This window comes from Quercus suber, unplaced genomic scaffold, assembly GCF_002906115.3.
Source record: "Quercus suber isolate HL8 unplaced genomic scaffold, Cork oak 2.0 scaffold_1003, whole genome shotgun sequence".
Lineage (NCBI taxonomy): Eukaryota > Viridiplantae > Streptophyta > Magnoliopsida > Fagales > Fagaceae > Quercus > Quercus suber.
In genome coordinates, this window is record NW_027070418.1 from 101,777 (window position 1) to 122,280 (window position 20,504).

At 32.4% G+C, this 20,504-nt stretch overlaps 1 protein-coding gene across 1 annotated transcript; it reads right to left on the reverse strand.

Annotated features, from left to right (window-relative positions):
- Nucleotides 1-14,275: 14,275 nt before the first annotated feature.
- LOC112006422 (beta-glucosidase 12) lies at nucleotides 14,276-20,005 on the reverse strand. Its single transcript, XM_024038686.2, has 13 exons — nucleotides 19,804-20,005; nucleotides 19,616-19,685; nucleotides 18,050-18,108; nucleotides 17,763-17,838; nucleotides 17,556-17,633; nucleotides 17,379-17,466; nucleotides 16,611-16,866; nucleotides 16,127-16,242; nucleotides 15,665-15,882; nucleotides 15,536-15,567; nucleotides 15,005-15,107; nucleotides 14,803-14,911; nucleotides 14,276-14,622 (listed from the first exon to the last, which is right to left on the reverse strand). The coding sequence occupies exons 1-13, from the start codon at nucleotides 19,957-19,959 to the stop codon at nucleotides 14,454-14,456; spliced, it is 1,530 nt and encodes a 509-aa protein (XP_023894454.1). The 5' UTR covers nucleotides 19,960-20,005; the 3' UTR covers nucleotides 14,276-14,453.
- Between the last annotated feature and the right edge of the window lie 499 nt (nucleotides 20,006-20,504).

Below are 20,504 nucleotides of genomic sequence, written 5' to 3' on the forward strand. Positions count from 1 at the left end.
TTTCAAAATATTGTTCTGTTTTTAAAAATAAAAGTTATTAATTTACTAATATTTCTATTATACCCCTATTAATTTACTAATTCAATTTTTTGATAAATTGTTTTAAGAGTAGTTTTAAAAATTTATACATTTTAAAATGTAGACAAGATAATAAATAATATTTCCTTAAAAAGTTTGACTTTTCAAACAGGACAAAAAACAAAATGGAACGGAGGGAGTATCTTTTAAATTCCAACTTGTAGGTTTTTTTAAAGGTATGTAGCCCCTATTGCTAAAGTCGAGTTCTAAATAAAAATCGAGTTTAGCAAACTGAATTCCAAGTTATTTAGGTATGTAGGCTTCTTGGAACTCAAGTTTGGTGCTTGGACTCAAGTTCGAAAATAGGCTACATACCTAAATAACTTTGAGCAGAAACTTTTCAATAATGTTTTTCGTAAAAACTAAATATTTGGCAAAAAAATAAATGGCCTTCCTTTATACTGCTACTGAGAAATTGCTCACAATTCCTTTATTTTAGGACTGTAAAAAATACTCACATGCTAGACCACTAATCATCAATGGCTCCAATAAATTTTAAAAATTGTGGGTTTCGATCCTGGTCCCAAAATAAACTTGGACCGGGGCCAAAATGGCCAAATACCACATTTTTTTGAAATTTTTAGCAAAAAATCACTGTTTTGGAAATAAATGGCAATCTACCACTTTTTCTAATACTCGAGTTTGGTGAACTCGAGTACCCTATTTTATAGTTCCATCGTGGCACTGTTGAGCTAAAAATTGGGTGGTAAAAAAAAAAAAAATAATGTGGTACTCGAGCTTGGTAAACTCAAGTACCATGCAACATAATTCTCAAGTATACCAGGCTCAAGTACCTTTTATAAATAAAATGAAGAAAATTTTATTTCTACAGTACTCAAGTTTACCAAACTCGAGTACCGTGTAATTTTTTTTTTTTTTAGGATAATCGAGAAATAAACATAAAGATAAAAATAAGTAGCTTTTTATGTTTTTATTTATTTAAATAGAAGCATTGTAAAATATAGAGATTTTAATTTCAAAATATGAATTTAATTTCTTCATTAATTAAAATTGTTCATTGTTTTCTCATAAAAATTGTTCACTGTTTTCTGTATAAACTATTTCTACGATTTTGCATAAAATTATTTTCTGTTCAGCATTATTTAAGAAATTGTTCACTCTTTTTTTGCATAAATTATTTTATGTTCACTGTTTTCTCATAAAACACCTAGTGAAATCGTGTTTTCTAAATTTAAACACCAAATCTGAATGCTTTTTCATGTTTGAATTTCACAATAATCGAATATATTTTTCTGCATTGATAAAATTTGTTTCTACATTAATGAAATTTTCTCTCTACACATCATATTTACTATATATTTGAATCTGCTTACTGCATTCATAAAATCTTTTTTTTGCATTAATTAAAACTGTTCACTGTTTTATCATAAAAATTATTCACTGTTTTCTGCATAAACTATTTCTAGCATTGGCGCAATTATTGCACTTAAATGGTTTTTGTGTTTTTTTAGATATGTAACCATATCAATAATGGACAAACTCCATAAAAGAAAAATGAATGATTCGTATAAATCACCTAATGGTAAATGCCTTCAAAAATTCGAATTTGTAAAAATGTTCGAATTAGTTGAATGTAGAAATTCGAGAAAAATCGATGGAAAATCAACGAACGTACCAAATCATGAAGGTGTACGTAAGATGTACAGATAGTCTAGACTTGTTGATAAATTTGACTTCGTTGAAAGTACAAAATAATGAAAATTCAATGGAAAAGTATGTATGTTAAATGTATAGATTGTATGAATTTGTTTAAAAATTTGAATTCGTTGACTGTACAAAACTGTGAAACTCAAAGGAAAATTGTGTACATTATATTTTTCGAGGCATTTACCATTAGGTGATTTATACGAGTCATTCATTTTTCTTTCATGGAGTTTGTCCATTAGTCATATGGTTACATATTTAAAAAAACACAAAAACCATTTAAGTGCAATAACTGCGCCAATGCTAGAAATAGTTTATGCAGAAAACAGTGAACAATTTTTATGACAAAACAGTGAACAGTTTTAATTAATGCAAAAAATAGATTTTATGAATGCAGTAAGCAAATTCAAATATACAGTGAATATGATGCGCAAAGAGAAAATTTCATTAATATAGAAACAGAGTTTATCAATACAAAAAAATATATTCAATTATTGTGAAATTCAAACATGAAAAAGAATTCAGATTTGGTGTTTAAATTTAGAAAACAGGATTCCACTAGGTGTTTTATGAGAAAACAGTGAACAATTTTTTAAATAGTGAACAGAAAATAATTTATATAGAAAATAATGAACAATTTTTATGAGAAAAACAATGAACAATTTTAATCAATGTACAAATTAAATTCATATTTCGAAATTAAAATCTCTATATTTTACAATGCTTCTATTTAAATAAATAAAAACATAAAAAAGCTACTTATTTTATCTTTATGTTTATTTGTCGATTATCCTCAAACAAAAAAAAAAAAAAAAATTACACGGTACTCAAGTTTCGTAAACTTGAGTACTTTAGAAATAAAATTTTTTACATTTTATTTATAAATTAAAAGGTACTCGAGCCTGGTATACTCAAGTATTGTGTTGTATGGTACTCGAGTTTACCAAGCTTGTGTACCACATTATGGTAAACTCGAGTACCACATTATTTTTTTAATGGCCCAATTTCCAGCTCAACAGTGCCATGGTGGAACTATAAAATAGGATACTCTAGTTCACCAAACTCGAGTACTAGAAAAGTGGTAGATTGCCATTTATTTCCGAAACAGTGATTTTCTGCTAAAATTTTTTAAAAAATGTGGTATTTGGCCATTTTGGCACTTGGACCGGACCAGACCGAACAATAGGTATATAAGTTTTTTAATATTTGAGTACAAGAATAGCTCCAATTGGAGTTGGGGGAAGCATTTGAAGCAGAAATCTTTGGCCTTTAGAAAAGCTACACAATGGGTTTTATCTATTTGGTAAAACTTAGGTACAATTCCTGTTCCTTACCTATAGTATATTAAGTTTTTCAATTAAATGCAAATGCGTAACTATATTAAATTTAATTTTTATTAAAAGATAACACTGTTTTATGCATTAGTACATATACTTTTCAGTTTATCATTTAATTTCTTCACTTTGCATGTTTGTTCATTTGTTGATGTGTGTTTCTTTATTTCAAGTCTTGGAACAATGTCTAGTCCGAAGAGTGTGATCCACGGTAGCTTGGTTCTATAGGGCTGTACTGAAACTTACTATATTAAAGAATTCAATCTAAGTTCAAGCAATGATTGTTTAACATATGCAATACAATACCAAATAAGCTGTTCAAGTCACCGTCAATGCTTCCAGACCTTAGGTTGATGTAAGGCTTTGGTTTTTTTTTTTTTTTTTTTTAATGGTTCAGAATAAATTATTACGTTGCTTACGAGATTATAAAGAGGAAGAGTGCCAACGTAATTTTGATTTTGGTTCAATGCTATTTAAAGTGATTACCTTGGAAATTTGATCAGGTCATGCACTGCAACTGGAATTTTCTTTTGCAATGCAGAGATGAAATAATGGCTACAACTGGAGAAGGTCTTGAATGGATAGGTAAGTATCTGAAAAATTCAATATGCAACACCCTTTATCTATTTCTTTGGAGAGTTCAGGGTTTAGTGAGAAAATGGTGACCTTAGACCAAGAGCAATATCTTATATTAAGTTGCAAGGAATTTACTTTCTACAGAGATGAGGCATAGAAAACCGGGAAAATCTCAGGAGACAAACAGTCTTAACTAGGGAAGAAAGCAGTACCTACGGAGGAGCTGCATAATGGTTTCTATCATAATGGGTTATCAAAGAAACTCATCTGGTACATATACTTGCAAGTTATAGTTGAATTTCTTCACTTTGCATATATTTGTTCATTTGTTGCTGTGTTGTCTTTGTTTCAAGTATAGGACCAATGTCTAGTCCTAAGAGTGTGATCCACAGCAGCCTTGTGTTGGTTGTACAGGGCTCTACTGCAATTTAATATGTTGAAGAAGTCAATCTAAGCTTGAGCAATGATTGTTCAACATATGCAATGAAAGTGGAAAATTAGTCTTTTGTTCAAGTTGAGGTCAATGCTTCAGGACCTCAAGTTGATGAAAGGCTTTGCTTTTTTTTTTTGGTTCAGAATAAATTATTACATTGCTTATGAGACTATTAAAAGGAAGACTTAAAATGTAATGTCAATGTTCATTGCAAATGCTATTTAAAGTGATTACCTTGGAAATTTGATCAGGTCATTCAAATGAGATCTTCTTGCAATGCAGATAAATCAGCGACTATAACTGGTGAAGGTCTCGTATGGTTTAGGGAGATATGAGTAGAAGTGTCTGACAAATGCTAAGTAATTTTTTTTATTTCTTTGCAGAATTTAGGCTTAGCAAGAAAATGGTGACCTTGGACCAAGAATAATATCTTATATCAAATTGCAGTGGATTCTAATGCTACTTAGGTAGTATAACTATGACTTTATATATATTATCAGAACTATGACTTTATTTGAAACATTTGTAATTGTATCAATCATGACTAAAAAACAGAGTGTCATTTTGTAGAGCTCTGATATGGTGCTTCACTATATAGGACATGTAGCATCAATAAAAATATAACTAAAGATCTCATGTGATAATTCACTAACATATTTGCTCGTTTCAGGAAAGATTTATAGTATCTTTGCTCCAGAAAACTCTCTTGCTGTCCTCTGGATTTGGGGAGTATTGCGTCTTAATTTTGCCTCTAAACTTTTAAGCCCTTAAGCTTTCAGTTCAGTTTGATGTCCAAAAATAATAAGATTTGAGGTTTTCTCTATACTACCATCTTTGTTGTAGCATAACAAACTACGACTTCTAACCATGGCTTTTGCTCTGTCACACATATCCATTACTTGTTCCTTCTTTGGCTGCTTCCCCCTTCCACTTTGGCTCAAACTAATGCAAACAATAGCTTGGGATCTTACCTCACTGCTCTTGATGATAACTCTTCCTGGAATTCACCATCTGGTGAGTTTGCTTTTGGATTCCGACCATTTTGCTATAAACTTCTTACTTGCTATATGATCTAACAAAATCCGGAAAAAACCATAATTTGGTCAGCCAGTGGAAATAGTCTAGTCCAAAGAGGATCCAAAGTTGAGCTTACAACAGGTGGCCAGCTAGTTCTCTCCGACACAAATATGCTGCAGGTTTGGGCTGCTGATGTTGCTGCTAGTGGAGTTAACTATGTATCAATGCTCAACACTGGGAACTTTGTGCTTGCAAGACAAGATTATGTCAACTTATGGGAAAGCTTTAACTCTCCAACTGACACCATATTGCCAACTCAGGTACTAAATCAAGACAGCACACTTTGTTTCTCGTATATCAGAAACAAATTAATCAATTGGAAACGTCCAATTTCTTCTACAATCCGATGGAGATCTTATACTGTTCTTTTTGATGTCACACATAATATTTGTGAGAAGTATTGGGAAAGCAATACAATTGGTACTGCTTTCAGTTTCTTTTCAACCAATCTGGCAACATCTACATTATGGCAAGAAATGGAACTCTTCTGGACCTTATATCAAAGAACCCAGTTTCAACAACAGATTTCTTTCAGAGGGGAACTTTAGATTATGATGGAATTTCAGGCAATACATTTACCCCAAGGCCAATGGCACAAGTGCTGGAGGGTGGCTTCTGGCGTGGTCAATTACATCTAACATTCCTTATGATATATGCCAGGCCTTCTCACTATATGGTGGCGCAGCACCTTGTGGATTCAATAGCTATTGAACACTAGGTGATCATCAGGAACCAATCTGCAACTGTCTACTAGGTTATGCTTATCTGGATTCAGATAATAAGGTAAGAGGATGCAAGCAGAACTTTGCTCCACAAACTTGTGATGAAGGATTAGAGCAGTCAGATCAACATTTCTATATCACAGTCACAGAGATTTAACATGGATTGTCCACCCAATGACTATAGTCTATGATTATCAAATAGTCAGTGAGGATGCATGCAGAAATTCTTGCTTAAGTGATTGTTTCTGTGCCCTTGCCACGTTCAGAGATGGGAAATGCCGGAAGAAAAAACAATATCTCTCAAATGGCTTTGTCAACCCCAGCATCTTAGGGAAAGGTCATATCAAATTGAGGAACAATACAACTGTGTCGCCATCAGGTACGAATTTGGTGAAAAAGATCACTCAATAATGTCCCGTAATGGGCACTACTGTTTGGAAGTTCAGTATNAGACTAACTTGGAGGTTGATTCCCTCGAAGAATCAGTGGAGGACTAGTTCCCTCGAAGAACTACCATATTGAGTGAGTAAGAGAATTAGAGAGTGAATTACTAAGGACTCTACCACAGTTGCCAAGGAAGTTTGGGAGATTTTGGAGACAACTTATGAGGGGACTAAGAAGGTGAAGGACACAAAACTCCAAATGCTTATCACCAAATTTGAAGAGCTCAAGATGGGTGAAGATGAATTGTTTGATTCGTTCCATGGGAAGCTCAACGAAATTGTCATTGCTAAGCTCGATCTTGGTGAGAAGATTGAAGATACTAAGGTGGTGAGAAAAATTTTGAGGTCCTTGCCTAAAAGCTTTAGAGCAAAAGTCACAGCCGTAGAAGAGAGTAAAAACTTGGATGAGATCAAAATTCATTGGATCTTACAAACATAGGAGCCCTTAGGGGAGTCGTGCCTCGTACAACTTCCATCTGATATCCTACCTGTAAAACAAAGAGTGAAAGTGTGAAATAGGATTAACATTTAACACAGACTCAGAAAAAACAAAAAAATTATATTATATATTTTTTTTTAAATCCAAGTCGGTTTCAAACTGACTTCTCACGAGTCCAAAAATTCTTACCCATACCCCCCGTTTTTATCGGGTTCGATAATGTCTATTTTGTCGGGTCTAAAAAAGTTAGTTCAACGGAGAAATACTTCTCGAAATTTTATTACAGCAATTTAGCAGAAATTGTATCATGAACCTCATTCCTACAAAAAGCAATTTTGTTGGTTTCATCTTTGTCTTCGTTCCAGTTAAAGTCAAAGTATTTTTTGGCAAAAAAAAAAAAAAAACAATTTGGCCCCATTCTTCTTATTACGTTTTTATTTTATAAACCACGGCAAGAGTGTGATTTTCAAACCAGGCCCCAAGACAAGTTCCTGGTCCCCCACATCTGTGAGAATATATACGTATAAAAGAAGCTTGCATGTGTGGTTGCTGTTCTTCACTCACTTAAACCATACTCTTGTATGGAATGAGATCATTCGAGCAATAATTAGGCTTGCCACTACTTGAATTCACAACTCGTAAACTCGCAGATATAATGAGACCATTCGAGCAATAACCCTACTCTTACAATGACTATATTGTGGTAAGTATATAATTGCGAAAGTATTTGGGTAGTCAATGGTAAATAAATAGTATCTAGAGATGAGGAAGGAAGCTAGAGGAACAACATAATTTTTAAATGATGTTAATTAAGTGACTCTTGTGTAGGAATGGCAATGGGGCGGGGCGGGGCGGAGTTGAAGGATGGGGGTCTTCGTCCTCGCCCCACATGCCCCGCCCTGCCCCACATGACGGGAAAAACTTTCTCACCCCATCCCTATCCCTTAAGGCCCCGCAAAGCCCCACCCCAGCCCATAAAACCTTACTTTTTTGTTAATTTGCCCTACAATTAGTACTTTTTTTTTTTTAATGAAACCTATTTCATTAATAAAAATATACTTAAAATTACAACTAAATTTATCCCATCAAATCAAATCAATTTTAGAAAAAAAAATTAATAATATATCCAAATGTTTAACAAGACAATCATAAAAAAAAAAATAAATAAATAAAAAATCTCATAGTATAACACATAACAAAATAAAAGCAAAGAACCACATTGGATAGAATAAAATAAGCTAATATTAATATATTTGTTTAAATAGTAGGGTTTAAGGTATGAAAAATTTACAATTATAACCCTTAGCAACGCGGGATGGGGTGGGGATGGGAAGGATGGGGCAAGGTAGGTCTAAAAAGTCTAAACCCATCCCCGCCCTACCCCATGATGCGAGGCTAAAATCTTGCCCCATCCCCACCCCACCACCTTTGTGGGGCGGGGAAAACCTACGTGGGGGCGAAGCGAGGAGGGGCGGGTTATTTAGCAGGGCAGGACAAAATTTCCATCCCTAAACAGCATGTCTCCATCAAAGTTTAAAATTACACCAATTCATGTGAATGTGGAAATTTAGAAATTTTCTTAGTTACCTCTAATAATGCATTGGTTGCTTTCAGTAAGGAAATGCATACAATAAATAAAGGCCTACTAAATCCATATCATGTCATTGCTGAAATAGAGTCCAAACTTTAAATTCATGCGCTAAATGCTAATTCAAGTTTTGCGTTTTCCTTCAAGTCTTTCACGTGCATTCTTTCTCCTATATGCAAGTATTCTATTGTGATGTGCAAACTATGTTGGATCAAAATATGAATGTGGATCAGTGTTCTTCAATGATCACCTCAATGTGGAAATATAAGGCATGCAATGACCGATCCATATTATTTACGATGTTTTTTGCAAGTTGAAGGAAAAAGAAAAAGAAAAAAAGAAGAAGTATATTTCTCCAAGTTTCAATTTACAAACAGGGTCACTTTCACGCGTCATCTATTGATGAAAGTCCTTTCGTTAAGACAAAATTGTCAATCACTTCAAAATTGCCTATAACTGAATAAAATAATGTTTAGGTAGTTGTTAGCAAGTTGAAGGAAATAACAAGGATGTAGGCCTACTCAGTCTCTGTCATTACAGAAATTAGATTCACTAATTCGAAAGTATATTTCTTTGCGATTCAATTTTCAAAAAATATCACTTTCAAGTTCTTGGATTATTGATTGGTATCTTCTAATAATAGCTCCAAACTCTTATTGGCACTAGGGAATGGATTGAGAATTCGTAGTGTGACCCTGTCGTATCATCTATCAATTCATAGTTGTCGGGTCCAGGCCTTTTTGTTTAGTCTTTTCTTACTTTTATATATAAAATTCTATCTTCTTTTTCAAAAGAAATAATAAAATAATAATGTTATTAATTAAATATTGTGAAAAACCAAAACAAATGCAATTTTAATGAGAGTTAACAAACAGTTTAATGGAATACTAACTAAGGTCTTAATTAAATACTTTTTAAACTTAGAGAACTGAATTGAACAAAAGTAGAGTTAGAGTACTAAAATGAATTATGGTGAAACATAAGGGGTGAGTTTTGTATTTTAGCCTAAATTATAATGACTCTTTCTCCTAATCAATGCAGGTTTTTTTTTTTTTTTTTTTTAAGTCAAACATCTAAAACCAATTGAGGACTGTAGGGGTGGCAATGGGGCAAGGCGGGTCCGAAGGATGGCATCTTCGCCCCCGCCCCACAAGATTTTGTCTTGCCCCATCCTCATCTCACCTTGCATGACAAAGAAAATTTTCTTGCCCCATCTCCACCCTTGGGGTCTCACGAAGCCCTGCTCCACCCCATAAAATTATATTTCTTATTAATTTTTCCTACAACTAGTAAAAAATTTTTAATGAAACCTATTTCATTAATAAAAATGTACTTGAAATTACAACTAAATTTATTCCATCAAATCAAATCAACTTTTAGAAAAAATTGAATAATATAGCCAAGTGTTTAACAAGACAATCATTAAAAAAAAAAAAAAAAAATCTCATAGTATAACACATGACAAAATAAAGGCAGAAAACTACATTGAGTAGAATAAAATAAGAAGTTAATATAATAAATATGGGTACAACTTGGTCCAAAAGCTAGGTTAATTGTAAGGGTTTGAAAATAACTATGTTAACTAACCATACTATTCACACGTTATTATAATACCAATCAAAATATTAGTTTAGTTAATTGTAAGCCCAAAGGTCCAGGCCTACTATTACTATTAGTTGTAGGTTTACGCAATGCAAGGAAATAAATTATTATTTTTTAATTGTGAAATAATATATAATTTATTCTCTAAAATTTGTTTAAAATAATTTATTCTCTTTAAAAATTAAAAAATTTCTAAAATTATTTTATCTTTTATCTCTAACAATAAATATATGATCCTGTTATTTTATTTTTATTTTTTGTGTTTGATTGGTATTATTCCTTTATGAGGTGGTCCATATTCTTTGAAGTTATGGAATACTTTTTAAGTTTTAAACAAATTATTCAAATTCAACATTCTCTTAAAGGAGATTATCTTGATTATTTAAAAAAAAAAAAATTGGTCTTAATATTATACAAATGATAGGCACACCCAAATGCATAATCAAATTAATCAAAATTGTATTTTGATATAAATTTAATTCTCATATTCAAAATAACTATATATGTATTAACTCAAAAAAAAAAAAAATCAAACCAAATATATAAGAGGAAGAGAAACTACTTGCAAAGTTGTGATGAGTAATTCAAAATTATACAACACTAAAACGTAACTCAAAATAGAGTTTTAAAAAACACAATGATATTACAAGATTGACTGGGAAAAGTGGAGTGCCATGATGAATTTCGGACACGTATTGGAGGGTTGTAACTTGTAAAATCTTTGGTGAGGGTGAGGAGTTAGAGCATTTGGTATGTGAAATCTCTGAGCTTGAGATATGTGTGTAACGTAAAAATAAATAAATAAATAAAAAGCAATAAAGAAGAAGAAACTGAATTAAGGAAGCCACAGAAGAAGTAAACCAGTAGTTTGAGAGAGACAAGAGAGATAGAGAGAGTGATCGGTGTTTTTATTTTATTTTTTATTTTTAATCTTGATTGGATAAGGTTCTTTCTTGGTGGCCTCTAGGAAATAACAAATCCCATTTCCTGTTTTGGAATAGGCAAGCATTGATACTGTGGACATGGCTAAGTAGTAATTTTGATAACTTTTTTTATTATTTATTTTTAAAAAGAAGTAATTTTGATAACTTTAAAAAGAAAAAAAATGTACATACACATGGGTCGTTATAACTTATGTAGCATCTCATGATCTCATCACATTAAATAAGAAATTATTATAATTTTGGCAAAGGTTGGATCGACAATCAATAGACAATAGGGCCTGACCAAGCTCATAATCCATAATAGCTAGCAAATTAAAGGGAAACTTTTCTTTTTCTTTCCATAGACAATGGGGGTATATTTAAACATTACTCTCCCTCCAAAAATCAAGATGTGCATTATGCACGCCTTATTAGAGCAGAAATTGGAGAATCAAACATATAGTAAAATAATGGCCTATTGAGTTCAATCTTTACACGATGAAGTTCAACCAACATAACAGTCTCACTGCCCAAAGGATACAAGAGGTAGAAAACATTTATTTTTGGATATGAAAAGCGATTTTCTAAAAGTGGTTTTTCTTTCTCTATTTTTACAAATATATAATTTTATCATTTTTGGTGTTTTTGTGTGATATTATTCTTTTTTGAAGTGGTCCATATTCTTATAATATTTATAACTTGCCATTGATATTACTCAAAAAAAAAAAAAAAAATTAAAGAAAGTTTCAACTTATGACATCCGTTCTTGATGATAACTTTTTATCATCAAATCAAGACATCAATCAATTTTTGGTGCAGGCGGAGATTGAACTCTAGGTCTCTTATTCAACCATTAGAAACTCTACCATACCTCAACATAAATCTGTATTTTCCCTTTCTTAAGTAAGTACACTGAAGTGGACCAAATTGGACTGAATAGGACCAAAGTGGACCGAATAAACTGAATTGGACTGGAATGGAATGAATGGACCCGAATGGAATGAGATGGACCAAAGTTGACTAAACTAGAACAAATTGGACTAAAGTGAATTGAGTTGGAGAAATGGATCGAATTAGGCCAAATGCTGAATGGTAATTAGAAAGCATATCTCAAAAAATTAATAATAATTATAATAATAAAGTGATGTAAAACCATAATATGTGATTCTATGTTCATGTTGAAAGTTATTAAAAAAAAAAAAAAAAAAAAAAAAAAAATAATATGTGATTCTATGTTCATGTTGAAAGTTATTAAAAAAAAAAAAAAAAAAAAAACAACCTTAACTAAGAGCTTTATTATCTCTCTCTCTTGAAGTTGATCAAAATGGCTTATGGTTTTTATAGTAAGATTGGAATTGAACCCTTCAACCTAACCTTAAATACTACATTAGCATAAGGATATCAATACAGTAATGGAATGAGATTTTTTTTTTTTTTCCGGTAAGTATATACAAAAAATAAATAAATAAATTGTTTCTTTTTTTTTTAGAAGACAATAAATAAATGGTGTCTTTGACCAAAATGTTTGTATTACATTATTTTTTTATTATAAAGTTATAATTATTTTGAGAAAGAATCATGGTAGTGAAAAATAATGTGCATATCATGATTGTCAAACGTCCATAGCTCACACATTAATACCTTTTCTACATCGGACTTGATTTAGGTCCAGTGCACTAGACCCAGTTTGATGGTGACATATGTCCAAAAGTGAACACATGTCACCATTTCAACAAGTCTAGTGCCACTGAACACTAAAACTAAGCCTGACCCCTCTACATCAGTCTCTTATTTAAAAACAAAACTCAAAAAGTAATTTATGGTCTCCAACTTCTCTAATTTGGAATCCATTTCGTGATCTTATCCCTTATTTTCTCTTTCAGAAAGAGAGGGGCTTGCTCTAGTTCCTTGTGATGTCCTCCATCATCTAAGAGCTAAACTGTTCCCAAGTCCCATGAAAGATAAACCCACGAGACCTACTAGCTAGTAAACCTATTACGTACCAGAGGTAACAGAAATTCCTTCTCAAAGAGATTCACAGAGAAAAAGAAACATAATTCTCCCGCTTAGAAAGGGTGGAGACTCCAGCCTTCCTTATGGTGTCTAGTTCCAATACAAGCTATCATTTTCGTAATATAAATGATTTGTTTATAGGATCTGCATTAGGTAGATTACTAATTAAAAAGTTAAAAATGTGGGACTTCGGTGCTTAAGTAACCATAGCACTCACACATTGTAAAGTTATGATTTCCAACTAGCCTTTGTTGACTTTAATTCCGTACCAAATTTGATTGTATTTTCTTCAATCATTTTCCTATATTTATGTAGGTTTATTTGTAAGGGATGAGTGTGAGAGATTGGTGAAGAATCAAGCGTCTAAGAAGAATCAATGTAGTTTGCGACTAACTCAAGAGAAGCTCACAAGAAGAGTAACCCTCGAAAGGCCACATATGAAGCACATGACTAGAAGCTGAATAGTCATGCCAGGCTGTCAAATTCGCGTAAGTACTTCGCGAGAAAGGCCATCTCGCAAGGTGCCAGCAAAACTCTTTGTTTGGCAAAAAGAAAAAGTGTTTTGCATAATTCGTTACCCACACTATATATACCCTCATTACCCATGAAAAATAAAGAGTGCTTTCAGAGAGAAAACCCTAGCAAAAATACTTGAAAGTTAGAGATTTTTATACCCGCAATCATCTACACATTTTCTCTTGGTTTTCCTCTACTCCTACCTCTCCATCTCTACATCCTTGAGATGTTCTTAACCCAAACACTTATCTCACCTAATCTGAGCGTTAAGTCAAGTTTTGGTGCCTTTGGGAAGCATTGGAAGGAGCCATTAAGTGGCGGATGCAATCGAGCTAAATTGCGGGATCCAGAAAGCTAGTGAAGACAAGACTCCGAGAAGCTCATTGGTAGCAGGAGCTTGGAGGGCTCAAGTACATGGAGTTGACTAAGCTTGAAAGGTTTTTTGTTATTCATGTACTCCAACTTATTCACTAGTGGATTGATTTCGACTTAGACGGTCGTGAAGAGGTTTTTCACTGAGTTCTTCGATTTCCTCTTCAATAACATGTCTTGGTGTTATCTTGTATTTGCATGTCTCTTCTCTACTCTTTAAACTTTTCTTTTACTATTCATTATGGTTGAGTATGTCTTAGAGTAGTGTTACCGGTTTATTTCACTTATTTGCTCTTATTCCGCATTTTGATAAGTTAAAGTAAAAGCAATTTAGCAATAATTTTAAAATTGGGGTCTGAACAAGCATTAGTGTTTTCACAATAATTGAGCTTTCAATAAATATTCCAATGTAACAAATAATTCAAAAGTATCTAGGTAGGTACTCACACTCTTGAAGATTTTCGAAACAAGTAAAAGATGAAAAAATTAATTCATTGAAAATCCAAATCAGTTGTAGTGCCCTCTTATTAAGTCATTATTTAACAATAATTTGAGACACGTACATAAATACCGATTACATAATTCAAAGTCCATACAAATGGAGAAGAAATTATTTTTAGTTTATTGTTTGGAGAAGAAATTATTAGTTCATAATACAAGCATAGTCCGTGTCTACTTTTTGAGAAAATTCTTGAACCAATGGGCTGAATGTTTTGGGTGTCTTTTTAACCCATCTTTGTAGTCTACATAGTTGATTCCAAATCGAACGGTGTAACCTGAACTCCACTCAAAGTTGTCCAACAATGACCAGGCAAAGTATCCCTTTACATTAACACCATCCCTATACCATAGAAAATAAATCAACGCCAGTTAGATTTCTGCGGAGAGAGAGAGAGAGAGAGAGAGAGAGAGATTTACGTATATGAAATCTATTTTATTTTAGATTGTTATATAATTATATTATTTAAATACTGTTTCATTGGTAAATCAAACTTTCTATTTGTTAATGTTAAGAACTTACTTGATAGCACTAAGAAGGTACCAAAGATGGCTATGGTAATACTCAATTCTTTGGTTGTCAGCAAGGGCTTCCTTAAGCGACAAAGTGGCATTATTGAACTCATCAATTCCTATAAATGTAGTTAGGAGAATTTAGCATCAAATGGAAAGCTAATAATTTGGGATTATAAATATAAATAAAAAAGGAAGTTAAAGGATATTACCATTCTCGGTGATGTAAATTAGTGGATTATTGTACTTCCTCTTTGTGTAGAGCAAAAGATCTCGAATTCCTCTAGGATACACATAGAGCCAACTTGAAGCAGCCTGCGATTATTTAGGAATATTAACATAACCACATAAGCCTCAACACGATGTGCTTTATTTTTAAATACAAGAAAAGAAAATATAAAGAAAAAAGTTTGGTTTCATACATGTTTGATGCTATATTGCTCAACCCATGATGTCATAATTGAAGAGACCATCCATGTGTAATTTTAGTCATATGAATTTTTTAATGAATCATGTGACTTGTTTAAATAATAGACATTGATAGTCTTATAATTTTTCACAAAATGAATTGATTCAAACATGTTTAGAGTCAAACTTTATTTGTCATATAAATTGAGTTGTATTGAGTTGGTAAAATTGATAGTTGAGGACCTTCATTAAACTAACACAAAAACGTTGTTTCTTTTTTTCCTCTAACTACTAGAACAAAAATGTTGACATGTATTTAATTAGCTAGTGCATACCGGAGCACCAATGAGGATCCCATTGCGCGAAGCTGCGAAAACAAGAAAAAATATGTTCTAGTTAGTATTCTTATATTAGATACATAAGAAACTCATAAGCATGGCTTCGAATGTTGAATTTGCACTTACCAGTAAGATTAGCACTAGAATCTGTCGCATAACTTGCTTTTACACCATTAGGTTGAGGTGCATAAGCTGCATAATAAGCAGTATAGTAGTTTAATCCTATAAAATCAAATGATCCTTTTACTAGCTTGGACTGCTCTTTGGTGAACTTGGGTAATCGGTCTTTAACGAGAGATCGCATGCTATGTGGATAGTCACCATTTGTCAATGGGTCCAAAAACCTGCAATAACAATGGAATATTTAAAATTTATGCTAACTATTAATCTGTTAAATTTGTACATACATAACTTGAATAAATTTGTACATGCTATGTGGATATAATAACTTTTGTATATTTATTAGAATTTAAAAAGAAATTATGTTCTTTTTGGGATTTTTTTTGTAGATAGAAATATTTAAGTTTGTCAAAGGGCAAGGATTAAATTATATAAAATGTAAAATGAAAACCAGCAAGCAGAACTTACCATCCCAGCATGAAATCAAGGGCACGTTGTGCCGCATTCTGGTTTCCGTTCGCATTAGAGTATGGCACCATCCAGTGACTCACTAGTGTTATCCCTATAACACCTTTCTGTGCTGCCTGCATGTGAATTGTTAACATTTTTGGAGACACTCACAGCTTATGCTTGAGATTTTCTATATTTATCAAAGTATTTTGATAGGTACATTAAAATTTTAACCTATGGTATCAATTTCATTATGACTGCTCATATCATCAACTAAGACACCATTTGATTTTTAGTATATGCAGGATTCAAATCTTAGATCTCTTATTTGATGGTAAGAGACTTTATTAGTTAATTTAACTAAACTTCACTTAATCATATTTAGAGATTTACATTCATGTGGTCTAAGAGATACTCATTGTATCATGTGCAATGAGCATCTTTTTAGAGTTATAACATGGAAATATTTGGTTTCTTTATGTTGAAGTTTGATAAGTCAAACCTGATATTTTTGCTTGTACACTTTAACCGCGGCTGCATGAGCAAGCAGCTGGTGGTGTGTCACCAAATATGGCTCTGTTCCTGAATTCCCTCCAGTGCAATTTAGATTTTGCCAAGCAGAACATCGACCAGGTGCTAACTGCCCTGTTACATAACCACCATTGCTGAAGGTATGTGGCTCATTTAGTGTGATCCAGTGCTTTACTCGATCACCAAATTCCTTGAAGCAAAGTTCCGCATAGTCCCGAAAATCATCCCTAAATATTAGTCGTGTATGTTAGAATAATTGTTAAATAATTAAATTCATTTTTTTCTTTAGTAGTTTAACCTTTTGAGACAAATTGTAATTTATTTATTTTACCATGGCATTGAGATTGAACCTATCTCTGCTTCAGTCTCTTATGGTATGCTCCACCCGACATTGTGCCCCACCTAACAAAGGTGAGTCTAAGACCAAACGAGTGCAGATTTTTTTTTTTTTTTTTGAGATAGATAGATAGCATGGGAAAGGAAGATTGAGTCTGAATCATAGACATAAGCTACCATAAAATATGTCGTTACCATTTAGTTATTACTTAAACTCTAAGAGTGTTAAAATAATGGTTAAATAATTAAATTCACTTATTATCCTTATGGGTCCTCAATATTTTTTCTTTTATCCTAAAAATGGGAGTCATTTAAATATTAATTATGATATGATAAATGTATGTAAAAAGTCTATAAACGAATGGAGAAGAGGTGCAGATTATTTGGTGACCCAGTCACTTACACAATGTGGGGACTTAAGAAACCACCGTACTCATCTTCTAAGGCTTGGGGAAGATCCCAGTGGAAAATTGTCACAAAGGGCTTTAAACCTGCATTCATTAATCGAAAAAATTAAATCATGAATTATAAAAGTAAAAGAAGTTGATGATATGATGAAACTTTAAGATTGAATCTTGACCTTTTCCTAAAAGCTCATTGATGAGGTTGTTGTAGTACTTGATTCCTTCTCTATTTACACCACCACTAAGTTTTCCTTCTGAAATTAGACCCCATGATAAAATTGTTAGGAACATAGAAGGGCATAATTATATTGATTCAAGTCCCTGATGTATACTCAATTATACCTCATAAATCTCAAAGTAAATATTAATTCAAATAATCTTACTTGGTAAAATTCGGGGCCATGAGATTGAGAACCTGTATGCATCTAAATTCATCTCCTTCATAATCCCTACGTCTTCCTAAAACGAAAACAAAAAACAAAAAATAAAAAATAAATATTTACCAAAAATAGTTTAAGTTCCTTTACGGTTTGTAATTATATTAGTTTGGCTCAATATTTGGAATAATCAAATTTTGTAAGCAGGATGGGCCTTAAAACTTCAGAAAATTTCAAACACGTATGGGTGAGGCTTCATTTTCATTTTATGTTATGTTCATCAGTTCATGTACCTTGTAGCGATGATATTGATCCACAGCTACATCTCCATTACTTCCATCTGCTATCTTCTCTGTAATTTCATCACAAATCTTATATTTAGAAGATGTAAATTTTGTTATGCCTTACTTTCATCACTTTAATATTGTATTTATCTTCCTTTCAATGCTAACAAGAGAACAAATACACATAAAATATAAAATAAAATAAATAAAAAACGAAAATACTCATAACAAAAGTTAAATAATGCATAAATTCTTAAATTTACACATTAATTTATAGGTGAACTTTAAAGTGTGAAAAAAGAATTTTTAAGTTTTTGTGAGAAAAACAAAACATAGGAAAAAAATAGGAAATAAAGAAACCAACAAACAGTGAAAATTTGAGATAGGATTAACATTTAACACAGACTCAGAAAAAAAAAATATTTTAATTAAATTATTTTAAAAATCCATTTGAAATAAAGTAGGCCAACTCATGTGATCCATGGGTCGGTTTCAAACTTTCTCATGAGTCCAAAAATTCTTATCCATACTCTTTTTTTTATCAGGTTAGTGTCAATTTTGTCCGGTCCAAAATAATTTGGTTCAACGGAGAAGTACTTGTCTAAATTTTATTACAGCAATTTAGCAGAAATGCAATTTCGTAGCTTTCATCTATGTCCTCCTCCCCCTAAAGCTGCTGAAACTACATGGTTTGATTTCTGTAAATCTATTTCTTCTTAATGTCAAAGCTTTTTTGTTTTAGCAAAAACATATAAAACAAAAAAACAATTTGGCCCCATGCTTCTTAATATATTTTAGTTTTATAAACCACGGCAAGAGCATGGTTTTCAAACCAGGCTCCAAGACAAGTTCTTACGGTGGTCCCCCACCACTGTAAGAATATATATCAAAAATTAAGAATAGGTGCCACAACTCGCCTATGTGGCGAGTTGTGGTTGGTAGAGAGGTGTTGGTAGGTCCATGTGGGGACACCCCTCCACCAACACTAGACTCTTTCAAAAATTAAAGAAAGCTTGTGTATGTAGTCTTTGTACTTACCCACTTAATTTTTACTCTTATATGACATGAGAGTTTGGGACTGTTTGAGAACAATAATTAGGCTTGTCACTACTTGAACTAACAATTCTTAAATTCACGGATGTGATGGGCCATAAAGACTTTCCTTCCATAACCCTACTCTTACAAATGACTATATTGTGGCAATTATATGATTGCGAAAGTGTTTGGGTAGTCATGGTAAATAAATAGTATCTAGAGATGAGGAAGGAAGCTAGAAGAACAACATAATTTTTCAATGATGTTAACTGTTAAGTGACTTTTGTGTAAGGAAGAAAATTCAATATTTTTGAAATAAAAATTAATAATACTTGGCATTATCTCAAACCTCAGAATAATTTCAGTATTTTACTCAAAAAAGTGAAATGAACTTATTTATCATAGGTAGTATTTATTACACACTGTGAATCCATACAAAATGCACTGAACTCAAGACTTTTAAGTTAAAAGTAATGAGTTGTGCGTAACTTTTAGAGATAGAGGGTAAGCATATGTGTAGAGAGAGAGAGAGAGAGAGACCTGGATATTTATGGGTGTAAGTATCCCATATACTTGGTCCTTTACCTCCTTCCTTTGCTGCACCTTCATACTGAAATTTAAACACACATAGGCACATATGCGTTATGCATGATATCTCAGACTCTCAGGACACTTAAAGCAAAACTCCGTTAGATATTATACAAACATGTGCAAAACCAAGGACTTACCTGGTAAGAAGCCGACGCTGTCCCAAAAATGAAACCGGCCGGAAAACTGTTCCGGTTGAGTGAAGCAGTGACATTTCTTGGTGCAACAGCAATGCTATGACTCAAAGAGCCAAGCAAAAGTAGGAAGCATAAGAGTTTATAGCCTCGAAACTCCATAACTGATATCTTGGTTATTCTAGGTACCACCTTATGGCCTTTTATAGGGTAGTAATATATTATCGAATTGATTACGGAACTGGGAAAAAAAAGAAACAGAAAAAAGAAACCAGGAAAACGGCAGGCGATGGTAGACAGTAAATCTTACCAGCACTTGAAATTATTATATGGCTTTTTTAATAAAATCATTGTCGATTAATAACCTCTTGTTTATCTCCTCAAAAAACTAAAAAAAAAAGAGAGGGGGGGGGGAAAAAAAAAAAAAAAAAATACAAGATTAAAAACTATTCATCTGAACACTTGCATGCATTATGGAATTTCAAATCACAAGTAGATAACTTCAATTTTGGTCAAATTTCAGGTGGATAAAGTGTCAAATTTTAAGCTACAGGTAGATAACTTAAATTTCAGCCAAATCACTTGTGTGTAAGTTGCAATTTAACAAAAAAAAATTCCTCCGGTTTACATTAAATTCTTTCAATGTAACTAAAAATAATAATACAATTAAAAATTAAAATGGTTTTTTTTGTTAACAATGTCTTGAT

Coding starts and splice junctions, on each gene's coding strand:
- LOC112006422 (XM_024038686.2), bottom strand. CDS start 19,959: ATGGAGTTTCGAGGCTATAAACTCTTATGCTTCCTACTTTTGCTTGGC. Junction 19,686..19,803: donor CAGCGTCGGCTTCTTACCAG/GTAAGTCCTTGG, acceptor TTTAAATTTCAG/TATGAAGGTGCAGCAAAGGA. Junction 14,623..14,802: donor TACCTTCTTAGTGCTATCAA/GTAAGTTCTTAA, acceptor TCTATGGTATAG/GGATGGTGTTAATGTAAAGG.